The sequence below is a fragment of the Delphinapterus leucas genome, chromosome 2, assembly GCF_059928025.1.
Source record: "Delphinapterus leucas isolate spDelLeu-1000000601 "Yukka" chromosome 2, BTC_Dleu_Yukka2, whole genome shotgun sequence".
Classification (NCBI taxonomy): Eukaryota; Metazoa; Chordata; class Mammalia; order Artiodactyla; family Monodontidae; genus Delphinapterus; species Delphinapterus leucas.
Window position 1 is genome coordinate 88,098,161 of NC_143130.1, and position 24,641 is coordinate 88,122,801.

Consider the following 24,641-nt stretch of genomic DNA (forward strand, 5'->3'; position numbering starts at 1 on the left):
GTGCTCCGCAACGGGAGAGGCCACAACAGTAAGAGGCCTGTGTACCGCAAAAAAAAAAGTGTTTTTCTTCCAACATCTGAATATTTTAGATTTCTTATGAGCTAAGTCATAGGTGCTTTAGATAAAGAAAATGAATTACAGTAGTCATAGCAAGTAAATTTTGTGATGTCACTTACCAGAAAGATCATTTTTTTAATCTTTCAAACCAGAGGAACTTACTCCACAGATACGATAGCTTATTTTCTTATAGAATGATTTTTCAGAAATTAAAGTGGTGATTCCATCTGAACACCTTGAAATACTGAGCAAAATTTATTATTTTCAGCAATTTGTGAGTCAAATCCACAGTTACTTCCAGTGAAGGAAACAATCATCTGTATTAAAAAAAATCTGTGTTACTTTACTGCATAGTCACAATTCTGATCAATGGATTAGATCATTGATCAAACTTTCAAACAGATAATTCAGTATTTGCCTCTCATAGTTGCAAGAGTTGTAGAAGTCTCCATGTTTTCACCATTCTTCTCTTATTTTCCCTTTTCCCATCATCATACCTATCCTTAACACTTCTCACTCAATGCATACTTATAGTTAAACAAGGCAATGAGTACTGTGGATAAATTTGTAAATCAGATGAATGGTAATTAAGTTTATATAAACAGAAAGAGTAACAAATTTACATCTTGGTTTAAAAATTACAGTGCCAATACTTCTGTAGCTCTTATGGAATGATTTTCCAACTTTAAAATCATTTGCTATTGCTTATTCCTAGAAGTGTAAATACATTGCAAGTAGCCTGTGAAATCTATTTTATAATAATCTGATCCAAACAAAATTTTTCTTAAGTCATATAATGTTGCATTTTGAAACCTATGAATATTCAATTGTTAATTATTGTTTTAAAACCTTTTTTATTAGTATGTGAGGCTATCATATGACACCAAACCTGAAGTCATTCTACAACTTCTTCTTAAAGAATGGCAAATGGAATTACCCAAACTTGTTATCTCTGTACACGGTGGCATGCAGAAATTTGAGCTTCACCCACGAATCAAGCAGTTGCTTGGAAAGGGTCTTATTAAAGCTGCAGTTACAACTGGAGCCTGGATTTTAACAGGAGGAGTAAACACAGGTAATGTGATTATACCAATTTTATTTGGTGTGCTTGTAAATTCTTCATAATATCAATTAGATATTTGAAAAGTCAACACCGAATATAAATATATTCAATTCTTCTGTTAAATAATCTACTTCCTAAGTATAAATGCTAACTGAAAAAGTATTTGGTTTTCATTTATTCTTTTAAAAGAATAATATGCTTTATCATTCACTTTTTTAAAATTAAGACTTTATTTATTTATTTATTTCTGGCCATGCTGTGCGGCCTGTGGGATCTTAGTTCCCGGACCAGGGATTGAATCCGGGACCCCCGTCCCTCCGTGAAAGCACCAAGTCCTAACCACTGGACCGCCAGGGAATCCCCAAGAATAATATGCTTTAGAGCAGGGGCTTGCAAACTGTGGCTCCATGCACCAAATCCAGCCTACTCCTTATTTTTGTAAATAAAGGTTTTTTGGAACACAGCCACACTCATTTGTTTTTGTATTGTTTTGTATCATACTTTTGTGCTACAAAAGCAGAGGTGAGTGGTCTGACAAAGACTGTATGCCCTGCAAAACCTAAAATATTTACAATTTGGTCCTTTATAAGAAAGTTTGCTGACTCCCTACTGTAAAGTGAAGTGTTGTTCTTGTCACTGTGTGACTACCGGTAAATTGAGAGAAGAATGGCAATTCATTGCCTAGACACTGGTAAGAAATAGCTTTTCAAATTAATTTTTAATGTACTATAATCTTTCATTCTAAGTCTTCCCTGTCAGATATACAGGTTGGATATATTGAAGGCAAATTAATTTTAATATCCAAAGTAAAACATAGTTATTATTTAAATTAGCTTGGAAAAATCTAATTTGTTATCAGCAACTGTGTTTTGAACCTCATTGTGTGTCAGGCACTCTTCTGGCTGCTGAAAATATATCATTCCACAAAATAAAATATTTACCTTCATGGAACTTATATTCTAGTGGGGAAGATGCAAACAACAAACATAACTAAATAGCGTATAATAAATTAGATGATAAGTGCTTTGGAGACACATGAAATACAGAGGAGGGATAGTGAGGGATGGTCGAGGGGACTTCATTGATAAGGTGACATTTGAGTAGAGATGTAAGGAAATGAAGTGAGCAAGGTAAGAATAATGTGGAGCAGAGCATTTAAAGGAGAAGTGGCAAGTGTTGGAAGAATAGTAAGAAAGGTCCAGTGTAGCTTGACTGGAATGAGCAAGGAGTGCCAAAGTGATGAAATCAGAAAATTATGGGTGAGTGGTGGTGGTGGTAGGCCTGGCGTGGGGTGGTGTGGTGAATAGCATGGGCAATAGACAGATCATCATATAAGGCCTTGTAGGCCGTTATAAGCACTATGACTTTTAATTGAATGAGAAGGGGAGGTTTTAAACAGAGAGTTGACAAGAGCAAAGATCACTTGAATGATGATTTAAAAATAGACTGTAAACAGGCAAGGCATCACTTGGAAGAACAGTGAAGGTGCTGTTTCCATTATCCATGTTAGGAATGAGATCTAATGCGTTATAAAAATCAAATCGAGTGATGCACTGGTTTGCTAGGGCTGCTATAATAAAGTACCACAGACTTGGTGGCTTAAACAAAAGAAATTTATTTTCTCACAGTTCTGGAGACCCAAGATCAAGATGTTAGCAGGTTTGGTTCCTCCTGAGGCATCTCTCCTTGACTCTCAGATGGCTCTCTTCTCCCTGTGTCCTCCTGTGGCCTTCCCTCTGTGCATGTGCATCCCTGGTGTCTCTTTTTGTGTCCAAATTTCCCCTTCTTATAAGGACACCAGTCAGATTGGAGTAGGGCCCACCCTAACAGCCTCATTTTCACATGATAACCTAAAGAACCTATTTCCAAATACAGTCACATTCTGAGGTACTGGGATTAGGATTGCAACATAGGAATTTTGGAAAGGTTACAGTTCAGTCCATAACAAGTGATAATGAGAAGTTGTGTGCTCTTTTGAATTATCTTTTCTACTTTCCTCCCAATTTTGACTCAGTTGGAAAACTTTTGTAGTTTTTTGTGAGCATGTGTGTTTTGCTTATAGTCCTGAGCCATACTCTTCTTTTTTTTTAAGATGATGTTTAGAGCAGTAACAAAAACTACAGTTAACATGAGGAATCTAAGAGAGGAGACTAGGCCTAACAACATGGTAAAAGTTTTACGTGTGTTTCAGGCAGTTGTAGTGATTTGACATTGTGGGTTTTTTTTTCTTTTTTGTCCTTGTATTTTCTTTTGTAAGTTTGTCTTTTGGACCTTGTTGCCTTTTATCTAGTGTATGTAAAGAAAAATACCACCAATTGTAATGTTATTGAGCAAAGGATTGTTCTGAACACTGTAAAGACTTCCAAATAAAATGAATTAAATTTTGTATGAACAGGTGTGGCAAAACATGTTGGTGATGCCCTTAAAGAACATACTTCCAGATCATCTCGAAAGATTTGCACTATCGGAATAGCTCCGTGGGGAGTGATTGAAAACAGAAATGATCTTGTTGGGAGAGATGTAAGAGTGCTTTTTAAAATTTCTTACATTTAAACTTATGTATAAACAAAATTAGAGCAAGAATAATGCGAAGTCAACCTAAAATATTCATGATCATACCACGACCGTTTCGAAAATGCATTCATAGATACAAAAAGTAGTGTTAATACATTGTTTCTGCCTTCTTTTGTATAACTATTTCACACCGTTTCCATGTCATGCCAGTCTTTGTAATTAAATTTTTAATGGCGACATTCTATTAAGAATTAATTGTATTGTCTGTAAGAGTAGTAATCAAATACCGGTGTTTTATTCACGTAGGTTAAAGACATGTGAATTGGTTATAGATATCTTTCAAGAGATTATTGAAAAGGAATTACTGAATTATAATGATCACTTTCAAGTGCAATTAAATTTCTAACATCAATTTTAAAGATTCTACTTATGACTGGAAAAATAACTATGACATTTGATTGCTTTTATTCAGTGTCCTTTATATATTTCACTTTATTCAGTAATAACTTAATAGTTTCTTCACATTGTTTATTTGCTTGTTTGCTGCTGTTTCCTTTCCATGGGATGATGAAATATGGTATATTCTGCAATGATAGCTGAAATACAATACTGTGGTTCAACCCATTATTGAATAATCTTCAGCTGCTTAAAAGCTCATGCTTTTTGATATATTCTTTTACATTTTCTATTTGTTGCTATGCATAAATAGAATCTTACCTCCTACTTGCCTTTACAGATTATTTCAAAATTTGTTTTTACTTTATATTAAATTTAATCCTGCCCACTAACTCTCATGTTTGCTATTGTTTAGGTGGTTGCTCCTTACCAAACGTTATTGAACCCTCTGAGCAAATTGAATGTTCTGAATAATCTACATTCCCATTTCATATTGGTGGATGATGGCACTGTTGGAAAGTATGGGGCAGAAGTCAGACTGAGAAGAGAACTTGAAAAAACTATTAATCAGCAAAGAATTCATGCTAGTAAGGGAATTTATAAATTTGTTGTTGTTGAAATTATCCTGGGCTGTAGTAATTGCGAGCAGCATTCTAAAAAAGGTAGACTGTTCTTTAAGTGTTCATTTCCTTATGTAGCAGGATAACATACAAAACAACCATGAATGACTGACCTTACACAAAATAAGATCTAGGAAAGGAAGTCTGAGATTAAATAGGGTACTCAGATAACAAAGCCAAAGCCACAGAGGTTCATTGGAAGCTTTGTTGCTATTGTAATCCCACTGCAGCTCAAGGAATTCAGAAATATTCTTAATGTATGACATATTCCAATACCCGACTTTGAAATTCAAGATTGAAGAGGAAAAATATACTTTATTGTGAAGTAAGAATCACCTTGCTTAAAGTTGATAACACGAGTAGGTATCACTCTTTGGTAGATAATGTCTTAAGAGTTGGTATTTTTGACACTGGTCTTCCTTTCTTTTTTTTTTTTTTTACATCTTTATTGGAGTATAATTGCTTTACAATGGTGTGTTAGTTTCTGCTTTATAACAAAGTGAATCAGCCATACATACACATATGTTCCCATATCTCTTCCCTCTTGCGTCTCCCTCCCTCCCACCCTCCCCATTCCACCCCTCCAGGTGATCACAAAGCACCAAGCTGATCCCCCTGTGCCGTGCGGCTGCCCCCCACCAGCTATCTGCCTTACATTTGGTAGTGTATATATGTCCATGCCTCTCTCTCGCTTTGTCACAGATTACCCTTCCCCCTCCCCATATCCTCAAGTCCATTCTCTAGTAGGTCTGTGTCTTTATTCCTGTCTTACACCTAGGTCCTTCATGACATTTCTTTTTCCTTAAATTCCATATATATGTGTTAGCATATGGTATTTGTCTTTCTCCTTCTGACTTACCTCAATCTGTATGACACACTCTATGTCTATCCACCTCATTACAAATAGCTCAATTTCATTTCTTTTTATGGCTGAGTAATATTCCATTGTATATATGTGCCACATCTTCTTTATCCATTCATCCGATGATGGACACTTAGGTTGTTTCCATCTCTGGGCTATTGTAAATAGAGCTGCAATGAACATTTTGGTACATGACTCTTTTTGAATTATGGTTTTCTCAGGGTATATGCCCAGTAGTGGGATTGCTGGGTCATATGGTAGTTCTATTTGTAGTTTTTTAAGGAACCTCCATACTGTTCTCCATAGTGGCTGTACCAGTTCACATTCCCACCATCAGTGCCAGAGTGTTCCCTTTTCTCCACACCCTCTCCAGCATTTATTGTTTCTAGATTTTTTTGATGATGGCCATTCTGACTGGTATAAGATGATATCTCATTGTAGTTTTGATTTTCATTTCTCTAATGATTAGTGATGTTGAGCATTCTTTCATGTGTTTGTTGGCTGGCAGTCTGTATATCTTCTTTGGAGAAATGTCTATTTAGGTCTTCTGTCCATTTTTGGATTGGGTTGTTTGTTTTTTGTTATTGAGCTGCATGAGCTGCTTATAAATTTTGGAGATTAATCCTTTGTCAGTTGCTTCATTTGCAAATATTTTCTCCCATTCTGAGGGTTGTCCTTTGGTCTTGTTTATGGTTTCCTTTGCTGTGCAAAAGCTTTGAAGTTTCATTAGGTCCCATTTATTTTTGTTTTTATTTCCATTTCTCTAGGAGGTGGGTCAAAAAGGATCTTGCTGTGATTTATGTCATACAGAGTGTTCTGCCTATGTTTTCTTCTAAGAGTTTGATAGTTTCTGGCCTTACATTTAGGTCTTTAATCCATTTTGAGCTTATTTTTGTGTATGGTTTTAGGGAGTGATCTAATCTCAAACTTTTACATGTACCTGTCCAGTTTTCCCAACACCACTTATTGAAGAGGCTGTCCTTCTCCACTGTACATTCCTGCCTCCTTTATCAAAGATAAGGTGACCATATGTGCGTGGGTTTATCTCTGGGCTTTCTATCCTGTTCCATTTATCTATCTTTCTGTTTTTGTGCCAGTACCGTACTGTCTTGATTACTGTAGCATTGTAGTATAGTCTGAAGTCAGGGAGCCTGATTCCTCCAGCTCCGTTTTTCATTCTCAAGATTGCTTTGGCTATTCGGGGTCTTTTGAGTTTCCATACAAATTATGAAATTTTTTGTTCTAGTTCTGTGAAAAATGCCATTGGTAGTTTGATAGGGATTGCATTGAATCTGTAGATTGCTTTGGGTAGTGGAGTCATTTTCGCAATGTTGATTCTTCCAAGCCAAGAACATGGTATATCTGTCCGTCTATTTGTATCATGTTTAATTTCTTTCATCAGTGTCTTATAATTTTCTGCATACAGGTCTTTTGTCTCCTTAGGTAGGTTTATTCCTAGATATTATATTCTTTTTGTTTCAGTGGTAAATGTGAGTGATTTCTTGATTTCACTTTCAGATTTTTCATCATTAGTGTATAGGAATGCCAAAGATTTCTGTGCATTAATTTTGTATCCTGCTTCTTTACCAAATTCATTGATTAGCTCTAGTAGTTTTCTGGTAGCATCTTTAGGATTCTCTATGTATAGTATCCTGTCATCTGCAAACAGTGACAGCTTTACTTCTTCTTTTCCGATTTGGATTCCTTTTATTTCCTTTTCTTCTCTGATTGCTGTGGCTAAAACTTCCAAAACTATGTTGAATAAGAGTGGTGAGAGTGGGCAACCTTGTCTTGTTCGTGATCTTAGTGGAAATGGTTTCAGTTTTTCACCATTGAGGACGGTGTTGGCTGTGGGTTTGTCATATATGGCCTTTATCATGTTGAGGAAAGTTCCCTCTATGCCTACTTTCGGCAGCGTTTTTATCGTAAATGGGTGTTGAATTTTGTCGAAAGCTTTCTCTGCATCTATTGAGATGATCATATGGTTTTTCTCCTTCAGTTTGTTAAGATGGTGTATCACGTTGATTGATTTGCGTATATTGAAGAATCCTTGCATTCCTGGAATAAACCCCACTTCATCATGGTGTATGATCCTTTTAATGTGCTGTTGGATTCTGTTTGCTAGTATTTTGTTGAGGATTTTTACATCTATGTTCATCAGTGATATTGGCCTGTAGTTTTCTTTCTTTGTGACATCCTTGTCTGGTTTTGGTATCAGGGTGATGGTGGCCTCGTAAAATGAGTTTGGGAGTGTTCCTCCCTCTGCTATATTTTGGAAGACTTTGAGAAGGATAGCTGTTAGCTCTTCTCTAAATGTTTGATAGAATTCGCCTGTGAAGCCATCTGGTCCTGGGCTTTTGTTTGTTGGAAGATTTTTAATCACACTTTCAATTTCAGTGCTTGTGATTGGTCTGTTCATATTTTCTCTTTCTTCCTGATTCAGTCTTGGCAGGTTGTGCATTTCTAAGAATTTGTCCATTTATTCCAGACTGTCCATTTTATTGGCATAGAGTTGCTTGTAGTAATCTCTCATGATCTTTTGTATTTCTGCAGTGTCAGTTGTTACTTCTCCTTTTTCATTTCTAATTCTATTGATTTGAGTCTTCTCCCTTTTTTTCTTGATGAGTCTGGCTAATGGTTTATCAATTTTGTTTATCTTCTCAATGAACCAGCTTTTAGTTTTATTGATCTTTGCTATCGTTTCCTTCATTTCTTTTTCATTTATTTCTGCTCTGATCTTTATGATTTCTTTCCGTCTGCTAACTTTGGGTGTTTTTGTTCTTCTTTCTCTGATTGCTTTAGGTGCAAGGTTAGGTTGTTTATTCGAGATGTTTCCTGTTTCTTAAGGTAGGATTGTATTGCTATAAACTTCCCTCTTAGAACTGCTTTTGCTGCATCCCATAGGTTTTGGGTCGTCATGTCTCCATTGTCATTTGTTTCTAGGTATTTTTAATTTCTCTTTGATTTCTTCAGTGATCACTTCGTTATTAAGTAGTGTATTGTTTAGTCTCCATGTGTTTGTATATTTTACAGATCTTTTCCTCTAATTGATATCTAGTCTCATAGCGTTTTGTTCGGAAAAGATACTTGATACGATTTCAATTTTGTTAACTTTACCAAGGCTTGATTTGTGACCCAAGATACGATCTATCCTGGAGAATGTTCCATGAGCACTCGAGAAAAAGTGTATTCTGTTGTTTTTGAATGGAATGTCCTGTAAATATCAATTAAGTCCATCGTGTTTAATGTATCATTTAAAGAATGTGTTTCCTTATTTATTTTCATTTTGGATGATCTGTGACTTGGTGAAAGTGGGATGTTAAAGTCCTTTACTATTAATGTGTTACTATCGATTTCCCCTTTTATGGCTGTTAGTATTTGCCTTATGTATTGAGGTGCTTCTATTTTGGGTGCATAAATATTTACAATTGTTATACCTTCTTCTTGGATTGATCCCTTGATCATTATGTAGTGTCCTTCTTTGTCTCTTCTAATAGTCTTTATTTCAAAGTCTATTTGGTCTGATATGGGAATTGCTACTCCAGCTTTCTTTTGGTTTCCATTTGCATGGAATATCTTTTTCCATCCCCTTACTTTCAGTCTGTATGTGTCTCTAGGTCTGAAGTGGGTCTCTTGTAGACAGAATATATATGGGTCTTGTTTTTGTATTCATTCAGCCAATCTGTGTCTTTTGGTGGGAGCATTTAGTCTGTTTACATTTAAGGTAATTATCGATATGTATGTTCCTATTCCCATTTTCTTAATTGTTTTGGGTTCGTTATTGTAGGTCTTTTCCTTCTCTTGTGTTTTTTGCCTAGAGAAGTTCCTTTAGCATTTGTTGTAAAGCTGGTTTGGTGGTGCTGAACTCTCTCAGCTTTTGCTTGTCTGTAAAGGTTTTAATTTCTCTATCAAATCTGAATGAGATCCTTGCTGGGTAGGGTATTCTTGGTTGCAGGTTTTTCTCCTTCATCACTTTAAATATGTCCTGCCACTCCCTTCTGGCTTGCAGAGTTTCTGCTGAAAGATCAGCTGTTAACCTTATGGGGATTCCCTTGTGTGTTATTTGCTGTTTTTCCCTTGCTGCTTTTAGTATGTTTTCTTTGTGTTTAATTTTTGACAGTTTGATTAATATGTGTCTTGGCGTATTTTTCCTTGGATTTCTCCTGTATGGGACTCTCTGTGCTTCCTGGACTTGATTAACTATTTCCTATCCCACATTAGGGAAGTTTTCAACTATAATCTCTTCAAATATTTTCTCAGTCCCTTTCTTTTTCTCTTCTTCTTCTGGAACCCCTGTAATTCGAATGTTGGTGTGCTTAATGTTGTCCCAGAGGTCTCTGAGACTGTCCTCAGTTCTTTTCATTCTTTTTTCTTTATTCTGCTCTGCAGTAGTTATTTCCACTATTTTATCTTCCAGGTCACTTATCCGTTCTTCTGTCTCAGTTATTCTGCTATTGACCCATCTAGAGTATTTTTAATTTCATTTATTGTGTTGTTCATTTTTGCTTGTTTCATCTTTAGTTCTTCTAGGTCCTTGTTAACTGTTTCTTGCATTTTCTCTATTCTGTTTCCAACATTTTGGATCATCTTTACTGTCATTATTCTGAATTCTTTTTCAGGTTGACTGCCTGTTTCCTCTTCATTTGTTAGGTCTGGTGGGTTTTTATCTTGCTCCTTCATCTGCTGTGTGTTTTTCTGTCTTCTCATTTTGCTTATCTTACTGTGTTTGGGGTCTCCGTTTTGCAGGCTGCAGGTTTGTAGTTCCCGCTGTTTTTGGTGTCTGTCCCCAGTGGCTAAGGTTGGTTCAGTGGGTTGTGTAGGCTTCCTCGTGGAGGGGACTAGTGTCTGTGTTCTGGTTGGTGAGGCTGGTCTTGTCTTTCTGGTGGGCAGGTCCAGGTCTGGTGGTGTGTTTTGGGGTGTCTGTGGACTTATTATGATTTTAGGCAGCCTCTCTGCTAATGGGTGGGGTTGTGTTCCTGTCTTGCCAGTTGTTTGGCATAGGGTGTCCAGCACTGTAGCTTGCTGGTCGTTGAGTGAAGCTGGGTGTTGGTGTTGAGATGGAGATCTCTGGGAGATTTTCGCCATTTGATATTATGTGGAGCTGGGAGGTCTCTTGTTGACCAGTATCCTGAAGTTGGCTCTCCCACCTCAGAGGCACAGCACTGACTCCTGGTGGCAGCACGAAGAGCCTTTCATCCAGAGCCTTTTATCCACACGGCTCAGAATAAAAGGGAGGAAAAGTAGAAAGAAAGAATTAGAAGAAAGAAAGAAAGGAAGGAAGGAAGGAAAGAAGGGAGGGAGGAAGGAAGGAAGGAGGGATCGAGGGAAGGAAGGAAAAAAGAACGAAAAGATAAAGTAAGATAAAATAAAGTAAGATAAAATATAATAAAGTTATTAAAACAAAAAATATTAAGAAAAAATTAAAAAAAAAAACAACAGACAGATAGAACCCTAGGACAAATGGTGGAAGCAAAGCTATACAGACAAAATCTCACACAGAAGCATACACATACACATTGACAAAAAGTGGAAAAGGGGAAAGCATAAATCTTGCTCTCAAATGCCACCTCCTCAATTTGGGATGATTCGTTGTCTATTCATGTATTCCATAGATGCAGGGTACATCAAGTTGATTGTGGAGCTCTAATCCACTGCTTCTGAGGCTGCTGGGAGAGATTTCCCTTTCTCTTCTTTGTTCTCACAGCTCCTGGGGCTCTGCTTTGGATTTGGCCTCGCCTCTGCGTGTAGGTCTGTTCTTCGCTCAGACAGGACGGGGTTAAAGGAGCAGCTGCTTCGGGGACCCTGGCTCACTCAGGCGGGGGGGGGGGAGGGAGGGGCACGGAGTGCGGGGGGAGCTTGTGGCAGAGGCCGGCGTTGCATTGCACTAGACTGAGGCGCACCGTGCGTTCTCCCAGGGAAGTTGTCCCTGGATCCTGGGACCCTGGCAGTGGCGGGCTGCATAGGCTCCCCGGAAGGGGGTGTGTGGTTAGTGACCTGTGCTCGCACACAGGCTTCTTGGTGGCGGCAGCAGCAGCCTTAGCATCTCATGCCCGTCTCTGGGGTCCGTGCTGTTAGCCGCGGCTCGCGCCCGTCTCGAGCTCCTTTAAGCAGCGCTCTTAATCCCCTCTCCTTGCGCACCAGGAAACAAAGAGGGAAGAAAAAGTCTCTTGCCTCTTCGGCAGGTCCAGACTTTTCCCCAGACTCCCTCCCGGACTCCCTCCCGGCTAGCCGTGGTGCACTAACCCCCTGCAGGCTGTGTTCTAGCCGCCAACTCCAGTCCTCTCCCTGCGCTCCGACCGGAGCCCAAGCCTCAAGTCCCAGCCCCGCCCGCCCCGGCGGGTGAGCAGACAAGCCTCTCGGGCTGGTGAGTGCCGGTCGGTACCGATCCTCTGTGCGGGAATCTCCCCACTTTGCCCTCAGCACCCCTGTTGCTGTGCTTTCCTCCGCGGTCCCGAAGCTTTCCCCCTCCACCACCCGCAGTCTCCGCCCGCGAAGGGGCTTCCTAGCATGTGGAAACCTTTCCTCCTTCACAGCTCCCTCCCACTGATGCAGGTCCCGTCCCTATCCTTTTGTCTCTGTTTATTCTTTTTTCTTTTGCCCTACTCAGGTACGTGGGGAGTTTCTTGCCTTTTGGGAGGTCTGAGGTCTTCTGCCAGCGTTCAGTAGGTGTTCTGTAGGAGTTGTTCCACGTGTAGATGTGTTTCTGGTGTATCTGTGGGGAGGAAGGCTATCTCCGCATCTTACTCTTCTGCCATCTTCCCTTCGTCCTCTGGTCTTCCTTTCTGACCATGGTCAAACTTTCTGGTTCAACATCTGGATTTTTATTTCCAAAAAAAAAAAATTAATAATTTTAGGAGACCAAGGAGGTGAGCTCTATACTCAGAACAGTATTTTCAGATTATGATGGAGTCATAGCATCTCCTGAAAATTAGGAATATCTTAGAATCCTTCATACCCCACTAGGGAATGCCTATATTTTGGATTCTTTCACTGCAGTACAAGTTATTGTAAAACAAAAATTGGTATTCACTAAATTTTTTGTTACTCTTAATAGAGGTCTTGGATTTTTTTGATCTGTTTTTGTCTATGTAATCCTGATTCTGTTAATTTCTATATTAATGTCTCAATGCATTTGGAATCAAAAATAGACATTTTAAAAGTGATTAAAGACAAATACATATGAGAAGTTCAACTCATAAAGTATTAAAAAACTGAAAACCAAATTGGTGTTTTAATTTCTTGTCGAGTTAAAGTAGTGAAATATACAAAATAATTATTGCTTTTCAGTGAATATATAAATTATAGTGTGTGCCTCATTATATATTGGATTTTCTAATTTTGTTATTTAGAACAGACTTAAAGTCAGTGCAAAAGTAATTTATTCAGTATTTAATTTATTTATATCAGACTATATATCATGTTGAGTACATAAAATTAAGTCAGCACAGTCTTATAGGAAATTATATTTTGGCATTTTATTTTTGATTGAGTGAAAACTAAGATTAAATTACTGAATTTTGCCTAATATCATAATTAATCTTTTACCTTTTTTAAGGAATTGTTCAAGGTGTTCCTGTGGTGGCACTTATATTTGAGGGTGGGCCAAACGTTATCCTCACAGTTTTAGAATACCTTCAGGAAAGTCCTCCTGTTCCAGTCGTCGTATGTGAAGGAACAGGCAGGGCTGCAGATCTACTAGCATATATTCATAAACAGACAGAAGAAGGAGGGTAAGTGTATGATTACAACATATTTTTAATAATTTTATGTAAAGAAGCTGTGGTTTTTAGAATATTAGATTCATTTCAGTGTTTTAATAATATGAAAATACCTTCTTAAGTCTTGAGGAAATAGCCTGTCTGATACATTATTGGAATGAATTAAAATATAAGTCTTTGTAGTGGACAGTTTTCAAAGACCTGTTAAATAGACAGAGGCACGTATCTTTTGACGCAACAGTTCCATTTCTGATAATTGTTCCTACAAATGTACTTGCACACATGTGAAATAACATATATAAAGTTACTCAATACAGTGTTGTTTGTAACAGTAAAAGATTGGAACAAAATAGAACATTTATATCAAGGGGGCTAGATAAATAACTTAAGGTACATCTGCACAACGGAGTAGTTTGTAGTTACATCAGGTATCTGTATATTAGATTTGGAAAGATTACCAAAATATATATGTAAAAAAAGGAAAATGTACAGTAACATGTATATTTTGGCACCTTTTATGTAGGAAAAAAGACAAGGAGATAATTGTATGTATTGAAAGAGATCCTCAAACGTTATACAAAGTAATAGTGTTTCTTGAAAGCAGTTGAGATGGAATGGCTGATGGAAGACAGTGGGAAAGACACTTTCACTATGAATTTTCACAGTTTTATATTTTATATTATATCATATTTTTGAGCATGTAAATATATTCCGTATTGAGAAAAAGAAATAAAAATGCAAATGTGCTGATATTTAACACATTTTGTTAAAATACTGCTTTTTACACCATATTATCTTAAAATTATCTTTATACAATATCTTACATGATAAGATACTGTATAACTGATAACATTAACACATGCCTTATAAAAAAATTAGAAATAATTCAAAGAGAAAAATCACTCCATTCCATTTTCCACCCTTATGACTTATAGTAGGAGTCTAATGAAGGAGAAAATTTCACTCAGGATGAAGTATTTAATATTAATACAGTGTCTTTAAATGTCTTGCCTGGATCCACTAGGACTTGATATTAGATTCTGCAAATAATGGAATTTGAAATCTGGATTGAGTTATGTTTCCTCTTACTTCAGGAATCTTCATGATGCAGCAGAGCCTGATATTATTTCAACCATCAAAAAAACATTTAACTTTGGCCAGAGTGAAGCAGTTCATTTATTTCAAACACTGATGGAATGTATGAAAAGAAAGGAGCTCGTAAGTACATTTCACAGAATAAGCCTTTTTTTTTTTAATATAAATTTATTTTGGCTGCATTGGGTCTCCATTGCTGTGCGCAGGCTTTCTCTAGCTGCAGTGAGCGGGGGCTACTCTTTGTTGTGGTGAGTGGGCTTCTCATTGTGGTGGCTTCTCTTGTTGCGGAGCACAGGCTCTAGGCACATGGGCTTCAGTAGCTGTGGCACGTGGGCTCAGTAGTTGTGGCACACGGGCCCTAGAGCACAGGCTGAGTAGTTGTGGCGCACAGGCTTAGTTGCTCTGCGTGTGGGATATTCCCGGACCAGGGCTTGAATCCGTGTCCCCCTGCATTGGTAGGTGGATTCTTAACCACTGCGCCACCAGGGAGGCCCAGAATAAGCCTTTTTATTTCATTCAGAGTACATTCTAAATTGGATAAATGCTTTTTTATTTTTTTAATTTTTTATTTTTATTTTATTTTTTTTATTTTTTGCGGTACGCAGGCCTCCCACTGCCGCGGCCTCCCCCGTTGCGAAGCACAGACTCCGGATGCGCAGGCTCAGCTGCCACGGCTCACGGGCCCAGCCGCTTCGCAGCATGTGGGATCTTCCCAGACCGGGGCGCGAACCCATGTCCCCTGCATCGGCAGGCGGACTCTCAGCCACTGCGCCACCAGGGAAGCCCTGGATAAATGCTTTTTAATTAATTAATTAATTTTTGGCTGTTCCCCATGGCTTATGGTATCTTAGTTCCCTGACCAGGGATTGAACCCAGGCCCTCTGCAGTGAAAGCATGGAGTCCTAACCACTGGACCTCCAGAGAATTCCCAGTTGGAGAAATACTTTTTTAAAAACTTTGGATTTAAAATTTTAAAATCTTTTCTAACCATGTAAAGATGTCATTTATAATTTTGTTCAAGCTAAGAGATAGCATAGAAGGATTATAGGTTTTTTTTAAAAATTATTTTATTTATTTATTCACTTTGGCTGGGTTGGGTCTCTGTTGCTGCGCGCGGGCTCTCTCTAGTTGCTGTGAGCGGGGGCTGCTCTTCATTGTGGTGTGTGGGCTTCTCATTGTGGTGGCTTCTCTTGTTGTGGAGCAGGGGCTCTAGGCGCACGGGCTTCCGTAGTTGCAGCACGTGGGCTCAGTAGTTGTGACTCATGGGCTCTAGAGCACAGGCTCAGTAGTTGTGGCGCATGGGCTTAGTTGCTCCGCTGCATGTGGGATCCTCCCGGACCAGGGATTGAACCCGTGTCCCCTGCATTGGCAGGCGGATTCTCAACCACTGCGCCACCAGGGAAGCCCCTAGAATATAGTTTTTATATGGTGTGGAGACATGTATTACACTTGTATTTTTGGAAAAGTTTCATAACTAAGCCTCAGTAGATTATGTTCAGGATCAAGGAAGAACTCTAAAGAGTTATTATTGGCTTCTCTAAAATATATTTGGAGGAAAAAACCCTATTTTCCTCTGAGTGAGTGCTCAAATTAAAGATCAGTGCTGCTTCACTATTGATACTATGTGTAAAACAGATAACTAATGAGAACCTGCTGTATAGTATAGCACAGGGAGCTCTACTCAGTGCTCTGTGGTGACCTAAATGAGAAGGAAATCCCAAAAAAGAGGGGATATATGTATACGTGTAGCTGTTTCACTTTGCTGTACAGTATAAACTAACACAATATTGTAAAGCAGTTATACTCCAATAAAAAAAAATAGAGACCAGTGTTGCTTAATTTCAGTCATCTAGACATGGGCTTAAGTTTACAGAGACAAAAAATTTTTACAGTTCTCTACGTAGGTGGATGATAACATGGTTTGATCTGCAGTTTTCTTCCATGCATTTCGTTTTTGTATACTATGAAATGAAGTTAGTTGAAAAATTTGTATTGGGGTTATAACAACAGACTTTTACTTTATGAAAAGATTATTAAATGAAAACCTCTCTCTAATAGTATTATGTTTCAAATAATTTTAAATAAATTTCCAGTAAAAGGATTCAACAAAACACTTCTCATTCAAGAACACATATATTTACTTGAACTGAGTGAGTGTCCACTCTGCAGAAGAAACAGCAGGATTTACTCAGATTAGTAATTTATAGCCTTAGCTCATAAATTGCTTATTCTAGTAATGGACATAAAATATATAAAAAATTAATATAATATGAAACCAAACATTTTGAATATACTTGAATTTTATTTTTTTTAAATTTATTATTTATTTTTAGCTGCATTGGGTCTTCGTTGCTGCGCGTGGGCTTTTTCTAGTTGCAGCGAGTGGGGGCTACTCTTCGTTGCAGTGTGTGGGCTTCTCATTGCAGTGGCTTCTCTTGTTGCGGAACACAGGCTCTAGGCGCGCGGCCTTCAGTAGTTGTGGCACGTGGGCTCAGTAATTGTGGCACACGGGCTCTAGAGCACAGGCTCAATAGTTGTGGTACCCAGGCTTAGTTGCTCCGCGGCATGTGGGATCTTCCTGGACAAGGAATCAAACTCGTGTCCCCTGCATTGGCAGGTGGATTCTTAACCACTGTGCCACCTGGGAAGTCCCTACTTGAATTTTATTTGGTAAATGATACAAATTCTTTAATTTTCTGTGTTTTGATTGTAATGAAATTATTCCTGACTCAAAAAAACTATATCTGCCAAGTAGTTTGCAGTTACTTTGCGATTTATATGCCTTATGTCTTAGCTTATAAAATATAAAGGCATAATATTATGAATTGATCTTTAAATAGATTACTGTTTTCCACATTGGATCAGATGAACATCAAGATATAGATGTAGCAATACTTACTGCACTGCTTAAAGGTAAGACTTAAAATTCATTTGTTAGGTCTTTCATTTATAGTGTTTTTATATAAGTTAGGATTTTTTAATTTGACTAAATGTTTGAGAACTGAATTTTTCAATAGTTTTTCTTTGAAAAAGACACAGTGTTCACTTTCTTTGACAAATTTGCTTTTGTTTTTAATCTTACAACTTTTTAAAAAGTTCATACCGGGATTTATGCCATTAGACCTATTTAATTATCCTGTTAAGAATGTGTCAAACATGTCATATTTTTAATTGGCTGAAAAATAATTGTTTAAAAGTAATAGAGTATTAGTTAATAGAAATTAAGGTTAGCATTCTTAAATGTGCTATTTTCATTAGGGAGGAAAATTTGGAAAGAAAACTAATGGTATCTTCTAGGACTAAGGGGTTAATGCACACGCAGTTGAATTGTTTTCCTCTTATTATCTTTCCAAAGACATCTAACTGATAAGACAAACAATACTATAGTGAAAAATCTTTTCAAAAATTAGAAATTAAAATGTTGTTTTGTCTGAGTACCTGAAAGTCCAAGTATGCAGTGAGGTGGCAGAAGCAGAGCAAGAGGGCACTATCTTATCATTCACAAGAATTTCCCAAATATTAGACTACAATGAATTGCCAATAGATCAGACATTTGAAAAATACTATAATAAAATATAACATATTTACATCATCTGAGAATAAGAGATCATAAGTAATAGGAAGCCTAGAAACCATAAAGGGAAAGATCAATAAATGCGATTGCATAAAAATAAAAAATAAAAAGAGAGCACCTAATATTTGCTGTGTACTTTCTGTGTACTAGCTACTGTGCTTTAGTGGTTTATGTTGTTTACCCTTGTGACAGCCTTAAGATGAAGATTTCCTATTATTTTCCTCATTTTATAGATGAGAAAACTAAGAACAGGAATGTGGAAGGATCACAAAAAGGTGTTGTAAATTAGTAATAAAAAGATGAATACCTCATGGAAAAATGAGTCAAAATTTAAGTAAAAGATTTTAGCAGAATACAGATACTTGGGGGAAATGTGGAAATGATGGAAAGATGTTATAATTTTTAAAAAAACATAAATTAAAAAAAAAAGCTTTTTATCCTCCTACTGGGTATTTGTATACTCCTGATGGATGATATAACCTTTCTGTAATATATTTTGGCAGTGTGTCAAAAGCTTTAAATTATATACCCTTCTACGCAGCAATTTGGCTTCTACAGATTCATCCTGTTAAATATGTGCACAAAGATACACTTACCAGAAAATTCAAAATAACGTGAAATGTCCACTAGTTAGAATATTTGTTGAATAAATTTTAGTTCACCTTTAAAAGGTATTTATATATATATAAGGTACATCTGTATGTACTGTTATTGAAAACTAAATATGATACATAAAGCAGGCTGAGTATTTTGTATAGTATGACCTGCTTTTGCATAAACAATTAAAAGTATATGTATGAACTTATATATGCACAGAAAACACCTGTAAGGATATTTTTCATAATATTAATAGTCAATACTATCGCTGTGATAGAAACAGATCATCTTTCTTTTCTGTTCATTCTTGTGCATTCTGAATTGTTTGCGATGGATGAGGCTGTGTCTTTTCTATAGTTGGAAAATAAAAGTCCTCAACCCTGGGGTAACCTTATCTTTCTGAGGCAGGCTACCTCTGAATAGTGACTAACACCAGCTGTGTAAGTTAATTAAAGGGGGAGGAGGGGAATTCATAAGTGTTCATATTTTATGGAGATAAATTAATTGAACTTGTCGACTGTTTTCTTTATTTGATTAGGCACTAATGCATCTGCATTTGACCAGCTCATCCTTACATTGGCATGGGATAGAGTTGACATTGCCAAAAATCATGTATTTGTTTATGGACAGCAGTGGCTGGTATGTAAATAATCTATATAAACAGTGTAATTTAATTAAGCTAAGTTAATATCAAAGTATTTGCTGAAACTGTTACCTAACTTGACATTTACCTGTCAGTCAAAAGTGCAAACTTACTGTAGCCAAACATTTCTGCAACATTCAGATCCATTTAGGATTTAATAAGTTCTATTTGCCTCTTGATAAAAACTGTGTTTTTTATAGGGTATAGATCTTTAAAAATCCTGTAACTGAAAAAAGTTTTAGAAATAGTGCTCTTTGCATCTGTGTTTGTCAGGAATGTTGGCCTGTAATTTTCTTTTCTTCTGGGGTCCTTGTCTGGTTTTGGTATCAGAGTAATGCTGGACTCATAAAATGAGTTTGGAAGAGTTTGAAAAGGATTGGTATTAGTTCTTTGAATGTTTGGTTAAATTCACCAGTGAAGCTGTCTGGTCCTTACTAGTAATCAGACTGTTCAGAATTTCTATTTCATCATGATTTGGTCTTGATAGGTTGTATGTTTCTAGGAATTTATCTGTTTCTTCTAGGCTGTCCAGTTTGTTGGCATGTAATTGTTCATATTAACCTCTTAATGATCCTTTGTATTTCTGTGGTATCAGTTGTAACATCTGTTTCATTTTTGATTTTATTTATTTGAGTCCTCTCTTTTTTTTCTTCCTGAGTCTAGCTAAGGGTTTGTCAATTTTATCTTTTCAGAGAACTAGTTCTAGTTTCATTCTAGTTGTCTTTTCAATCTGTTTCATTTATATCTGTTCTAATTTTCGTTACTTTCTTCCTTCTACTAACTTTGAGTATCGTTTGTTCTTCTTTTTGTGGTTTCTTGAGGTGTAAAGTTAGGTTATTTGAGACTTTTCTTGTTTTTTGAGGTAGGCATTTATTGCTGTGAACTTCCCTGTTGGAACTGCTTTTGCTGCATCCCACAAATTTTGGTATGTTATATTTCCATTTTTGTTTCTCTCAAGGTACTTTTTATTTATTTATTTATTTGGCTGCGTTGGGTCTTTGTTGCTGTGCGCGGGCTTTCCTCTGGTTGCGGCGAGCGGGGTCCACTCTTCGTTGCAGTGTGCGGGCTTCTCATTGCAGTGGCTTCTCTTGTTTCGGAGCACGGGCTCTAGGCACATGGGCTTCAGTAGTTGTGGCACGTGGGGTCAGTAGTTGTGGCACACAAGCTCTAGAGTTCAGGCTCAGTAGTTGTGGTGCACGGGCTTAGTTGCTCTGTGGCATGTGGGATCTTCCTGGGCCAGGGCTCGAACACGTGTCCCCTGCATTGGCAGGCAGATGCTTAACCACTGCGCCACCAGGGAAGCCCTCTCAAGGTACTTCTTAATTTCTCTTTTGATTTCTTCTTTGACCCATTGGTTGTTGAGTAGTATGTTGTTTGATCTTCATGTATTTATGAATTTTCCAGTTTTCTTTGTGTAATTTCTAGTTTCATACCATTGTGGTCAGAAAAGATGCTTGACATGATTTCAGTCTTCTTAAATTTATTAGGACTTGTTTTGTGCTCTAACATGGTCTGTCCTGCAGAATTTTCTGTGTGCACTTGAGAAGAATGTGTATTCTCTTGCTTTTGGATGGAACGTTCTGTATATCTGTTAAGTCCGTTGGTCTAATGTGTCATTTAAGGCTGATGTTTTCTTACTGATTGTCTGTCTGGATGATCTCTCCACTGATGTAAGTGGGTATTAAAGTCCTCTATTATTTTGTATTGCTGTCTGTTTCTCCCTTTAAGACTGTTAATATTTATTTTATGTATTTATATGATCCTATGATGGGTACATAAATATTTACATATATTGTATCTTCTTGTTGAATTGACCCCTTTATCATTATGTGCCATCCATCTTTGTTTCTTACTACAGTCTTTTTTTTAAAGTTTATTTTGTCTGATATAAGTAAGCTTCCTTTTGGTTTCCATTTGCATGGAATATCCTTTTCCATTTCTTCACTTTCAGTCTATATGTGTGTCTTTACATCTAAAGTGAGTGTCTTATAGGCAGCGTATAGATAGGTCTTGTGTTTTTATCCATTCAGCTACTCTGTGTGTTTGAATTGTTGAACTTAGTCCATTTACATTTAAAATAATTATTATAAGTATGTACTCACTGATATTTTGTTAATTGTTTTCTGACTGTTATTGTAGTTCCATTCTGTTCCTTTTTTCTCTGTCTCTTGCTCTCTTCTTTTATGATTTGATGACTTTACTGATATGCTTATATTTTTTTCTCTTTGTCTTTTGTGTATAGGTTTTTGCTTTGTGTTTACTATGAGGGTTACATATAATAACTTATATCTGTAATGTCTATTTTATGTTGATAACCATTTGTTTGATCCCATTCTAAATCTCAACATTTTTATTTTCCTCTTTTCTGTTTTTCATGTCACAGTTTACATCTTTTTACCTCGAGTATCCCTTAACTAATTATTGTAATCATGGCTATTTTTACTACTTTTGTCTTTCAACCTTTATTCTAACTTCATAAGTGATTAATCTACTATTTTTACTATATATTTACCTTTTCAGTGAGATTTCTTTCATGTGTTTTCTTGTTACTAATTACCACCCTTTCTTTTCAGCTTAAAAGACGCTCCTTTAACATTTCTTGAAAGGCTGGTTTAGTGGTAATCAACCCCTTTAGCTTTTGCTAGTTTGGAAAAGTCTTTCTCTCTTTCAATTCAGAATAAGAATTTTTGCCAGGTAGAGTATTCTTGGTTGGAAGTTTTTTCTTTCTGTACTTTGAATATATCATGCCACTCCCTTCTGGCCTGCAAAGTTTCTGCTGAAAAATATGCTGATAGTCTTATGGAGGTTCCCTTGTATGTAACAAGTTGTTTTTCTCTTGCTGCTTTTAATATTCTTTCCTTGTCTTTAACTTTTGGCATTTCAATTATGTGTCTTGGTGTGGGTCTCTATAGGTTCACCTTATTTGAAACTCTCTGAGCTTCCTGTATCTGGATGTCTGTTTTCTTCCCCAGGTTAGGAAAGTTTCAGCCATTATTTCTTCAAATACAATTTCTGCCCCTTTGTCTCTCTCTTCTTCTGGGAACCCTAAAATGTATCAGTCCATTTGATGTTGTCCCATAAGTCCCTTAAGCTAACTTAACTTTTTTAAAAGTTCTTTTTGCTACTCTGGGTGAATTATACTACCTTGTCTCCAAGTTGACAGATCCTTTCTTCTGCTTCATCTAGTCTGCTCTTGAACCCTGTTAGTGTATTTTTCAGTTCAGTTTTTTATTCTTCAGCTCTGTGACTTCTATTTGGTACTTTCTTAGATTTTCCATCTCTTTGTTGAAGTTCTCACTGTGTTCATTCTTTTCCACAATTTGGTGAGCATCATTATAATAATTACTTTGAACTCTATCAGGTAAATTACTTATCTCCATTTCATTGAGGTTTTTCCCTGAGGTTTTATCTTGTTCTTTCATTTGGAACATATTTCTCAGTTTCTCCATTTTACTTGACTGTGTTTTGGTTTCTGTACAGTAGATGAAATAACCACCTCTTCCAGTCTTGAAGAAGTAGCCTTGTGTAGGGGATGAGCCTTGTCAATCAACCTTGACTCAGCTTTTTGTTCTCTCTCAGACCTTTCTGCTTGTTTAAGCAACGTATTGTATTTTTACTAGCTCCCAGTAGTTGAGAATGTGCAGTTACCTATCAGGGTCCCTAAGGGAAGTATTTCAGCATCCAGATTCAGACTGACTGGAATCCATACCCTCAGACAACATCTTTTGAAAATCTTCAGAATATTTAGGAAACTGAATTCAACAATACTTTTAAAGGACCATATACCATAATCAAGTGGGATTATTCTGGGGATCTGCAAATCAGTCAACGTGATATATCACATTAAGAAAAACGATGATAAAAATCGTATAATCAACTCAGTGGATACAGAAAAAACATTTCACATGATTCTATATCCATTTATTATAAAGACTCTCAACAAAGCAGGTATAGAGGGAAGGCACCTCAACATAATAAAGGCATATATGACATAATAAAGGCCTACAGCTAACATCATATTCAATGGTGAAGAGTTGAAAGCTTTTCCTCTAAGAACAGGAACAAGACAAGGATGCCTGCTCTTGCTACTTTTATTCAGCATAGTATTGGAAGCCCTAGCCACAGTTAGGAAGGAAAAAGTAATAAAAGGCATCTAAATTGGAAAGAAAGAAATAAAACTGTCACTCTTTGCTGATGACATGATACTATGTGTAGAAAACCCTAAAGACTTCTCCAAAAAACTGTTAGAACTAATAAATGAGTTCAGCAAAGTTGTAGGATACAAAATAAATATGCATGAATTTGTTGTGTTTCTATACACTAATAACAAAATATCTGAAAGAGAAATTAAGAAAACAATCCCACTTGCAATTGCATCAAAAAGAATAAATTACCTAGGAATAAATTCAACCAAGGAGGTGAAAGATTTGTGAACTAAAAACTATAATATGTTGATGAAAGAAATTGAAGAAGATACAGAGAAATGGAAAGATATTTTGTGCTCATTGATTGGGAGAATTAGTATTGCTAAAATGTCTATACTACCCAAAGCAATCTACAGATTCCGTGCAATCTCTATCGAAATTCCAATGGCATTTTTCACAGAAATAAAACAAGCAATTCTAAAATTTGTATGGAACCACAAAAGATCCTGAATAGCCAAAACAATCTTGAGAAAGAAGAACAAAACTGGAGGCATTATGCTTCCTGATGTCAAACTGTGTCACAAAGCTATGGTAATTTAAACAGTATGGTATTGGCATAAAAATAGGTAAATAGGTCAGTGGAACAGAATAGAGAGCCCAGAAATAAACTCATGCACATATGGTCAATTAATTTACGACAGAGTAGTCAAGAATATATAATGGGAGAAGGACAGTGTTTTCAATTATTGATGTTGGGCAAATTGGACAGCCACATGCAGAAGACTGAAACTTGACCACTGTCTTATACCACACACAAAAATTAATTCAAAATGGATTAAAGACTTGAACATAAGACCTGAAACCATAAAACTTAAAAGAAAACATAGGTGGTAAGATCCTTGACATAGGTTTTGGTGATGATTTTTTTAATTAACCAGACTAATACAGGAATGTTATTGTTGGTAACTTAAAACCCATGGGGAACAGAAGAACACCCCTTACAAGTACAGGATAAGAAAAGAAAGGAGAGAAGACCAACTGAGCAATAGAGTAAAGGTTGTTAATGTTAGAATAAGTTAATAAGAAATCAGATTTTTATGTGGTACGAGAAAGTAGGAGATAATCTTAACTAAAATAGGAATAACATGCCATGATCAATTACAGGCTGTTAATATATGAGAAATTGAATACGTATTACATTCTTATAAGTTAGTTGTGCCTTGTTTTTAAGTGCGATGCCAAAATATTTTCCTTGTTATGAAATAGAACTGAGTGGTGAAAAAAAAAATGACAGAAAACATATCTGCCGTCTGATCATCATCCATCATGCATAAGGCATGCATTTAGTCTGTATACT

General features: G+C 36.7%; 1 protein-coding gene across 1 annotated transcript in view; it reads left to right on the forward strand.

Moving 5' to 3' along the window:
* Nucleotides 1-24,641, forward strand: part of TRPM7 (transient receptor potential cation channel subfamily M member 7) — a 120,904-nt gene that overhangs the window by 33,822 nt on the left and 62,441 nt on the right. The window contains 7 exon segments of the mRNA XM_089907249.1: nucleotides 919-1,132; nucleotides 3,516-3,640; nucleotides 4,446-4,617; nucleotides 13,068-13,242; nucleotides 14,325-14,448; nucleotides 17,166-17,238; nucleotides 19,035-19,135. Coding sequence (XP_089763375.1) covers nucleotides 919-1,132; nucleotides 3,516-3,640; nucleotides 4,446-4,617; nucleotides 13,068-13,242; nucleotides 14,325-14,448; nucleotides 17,166-17,238; nucleotides 19,035-19,135 — 984 coding nt within the window.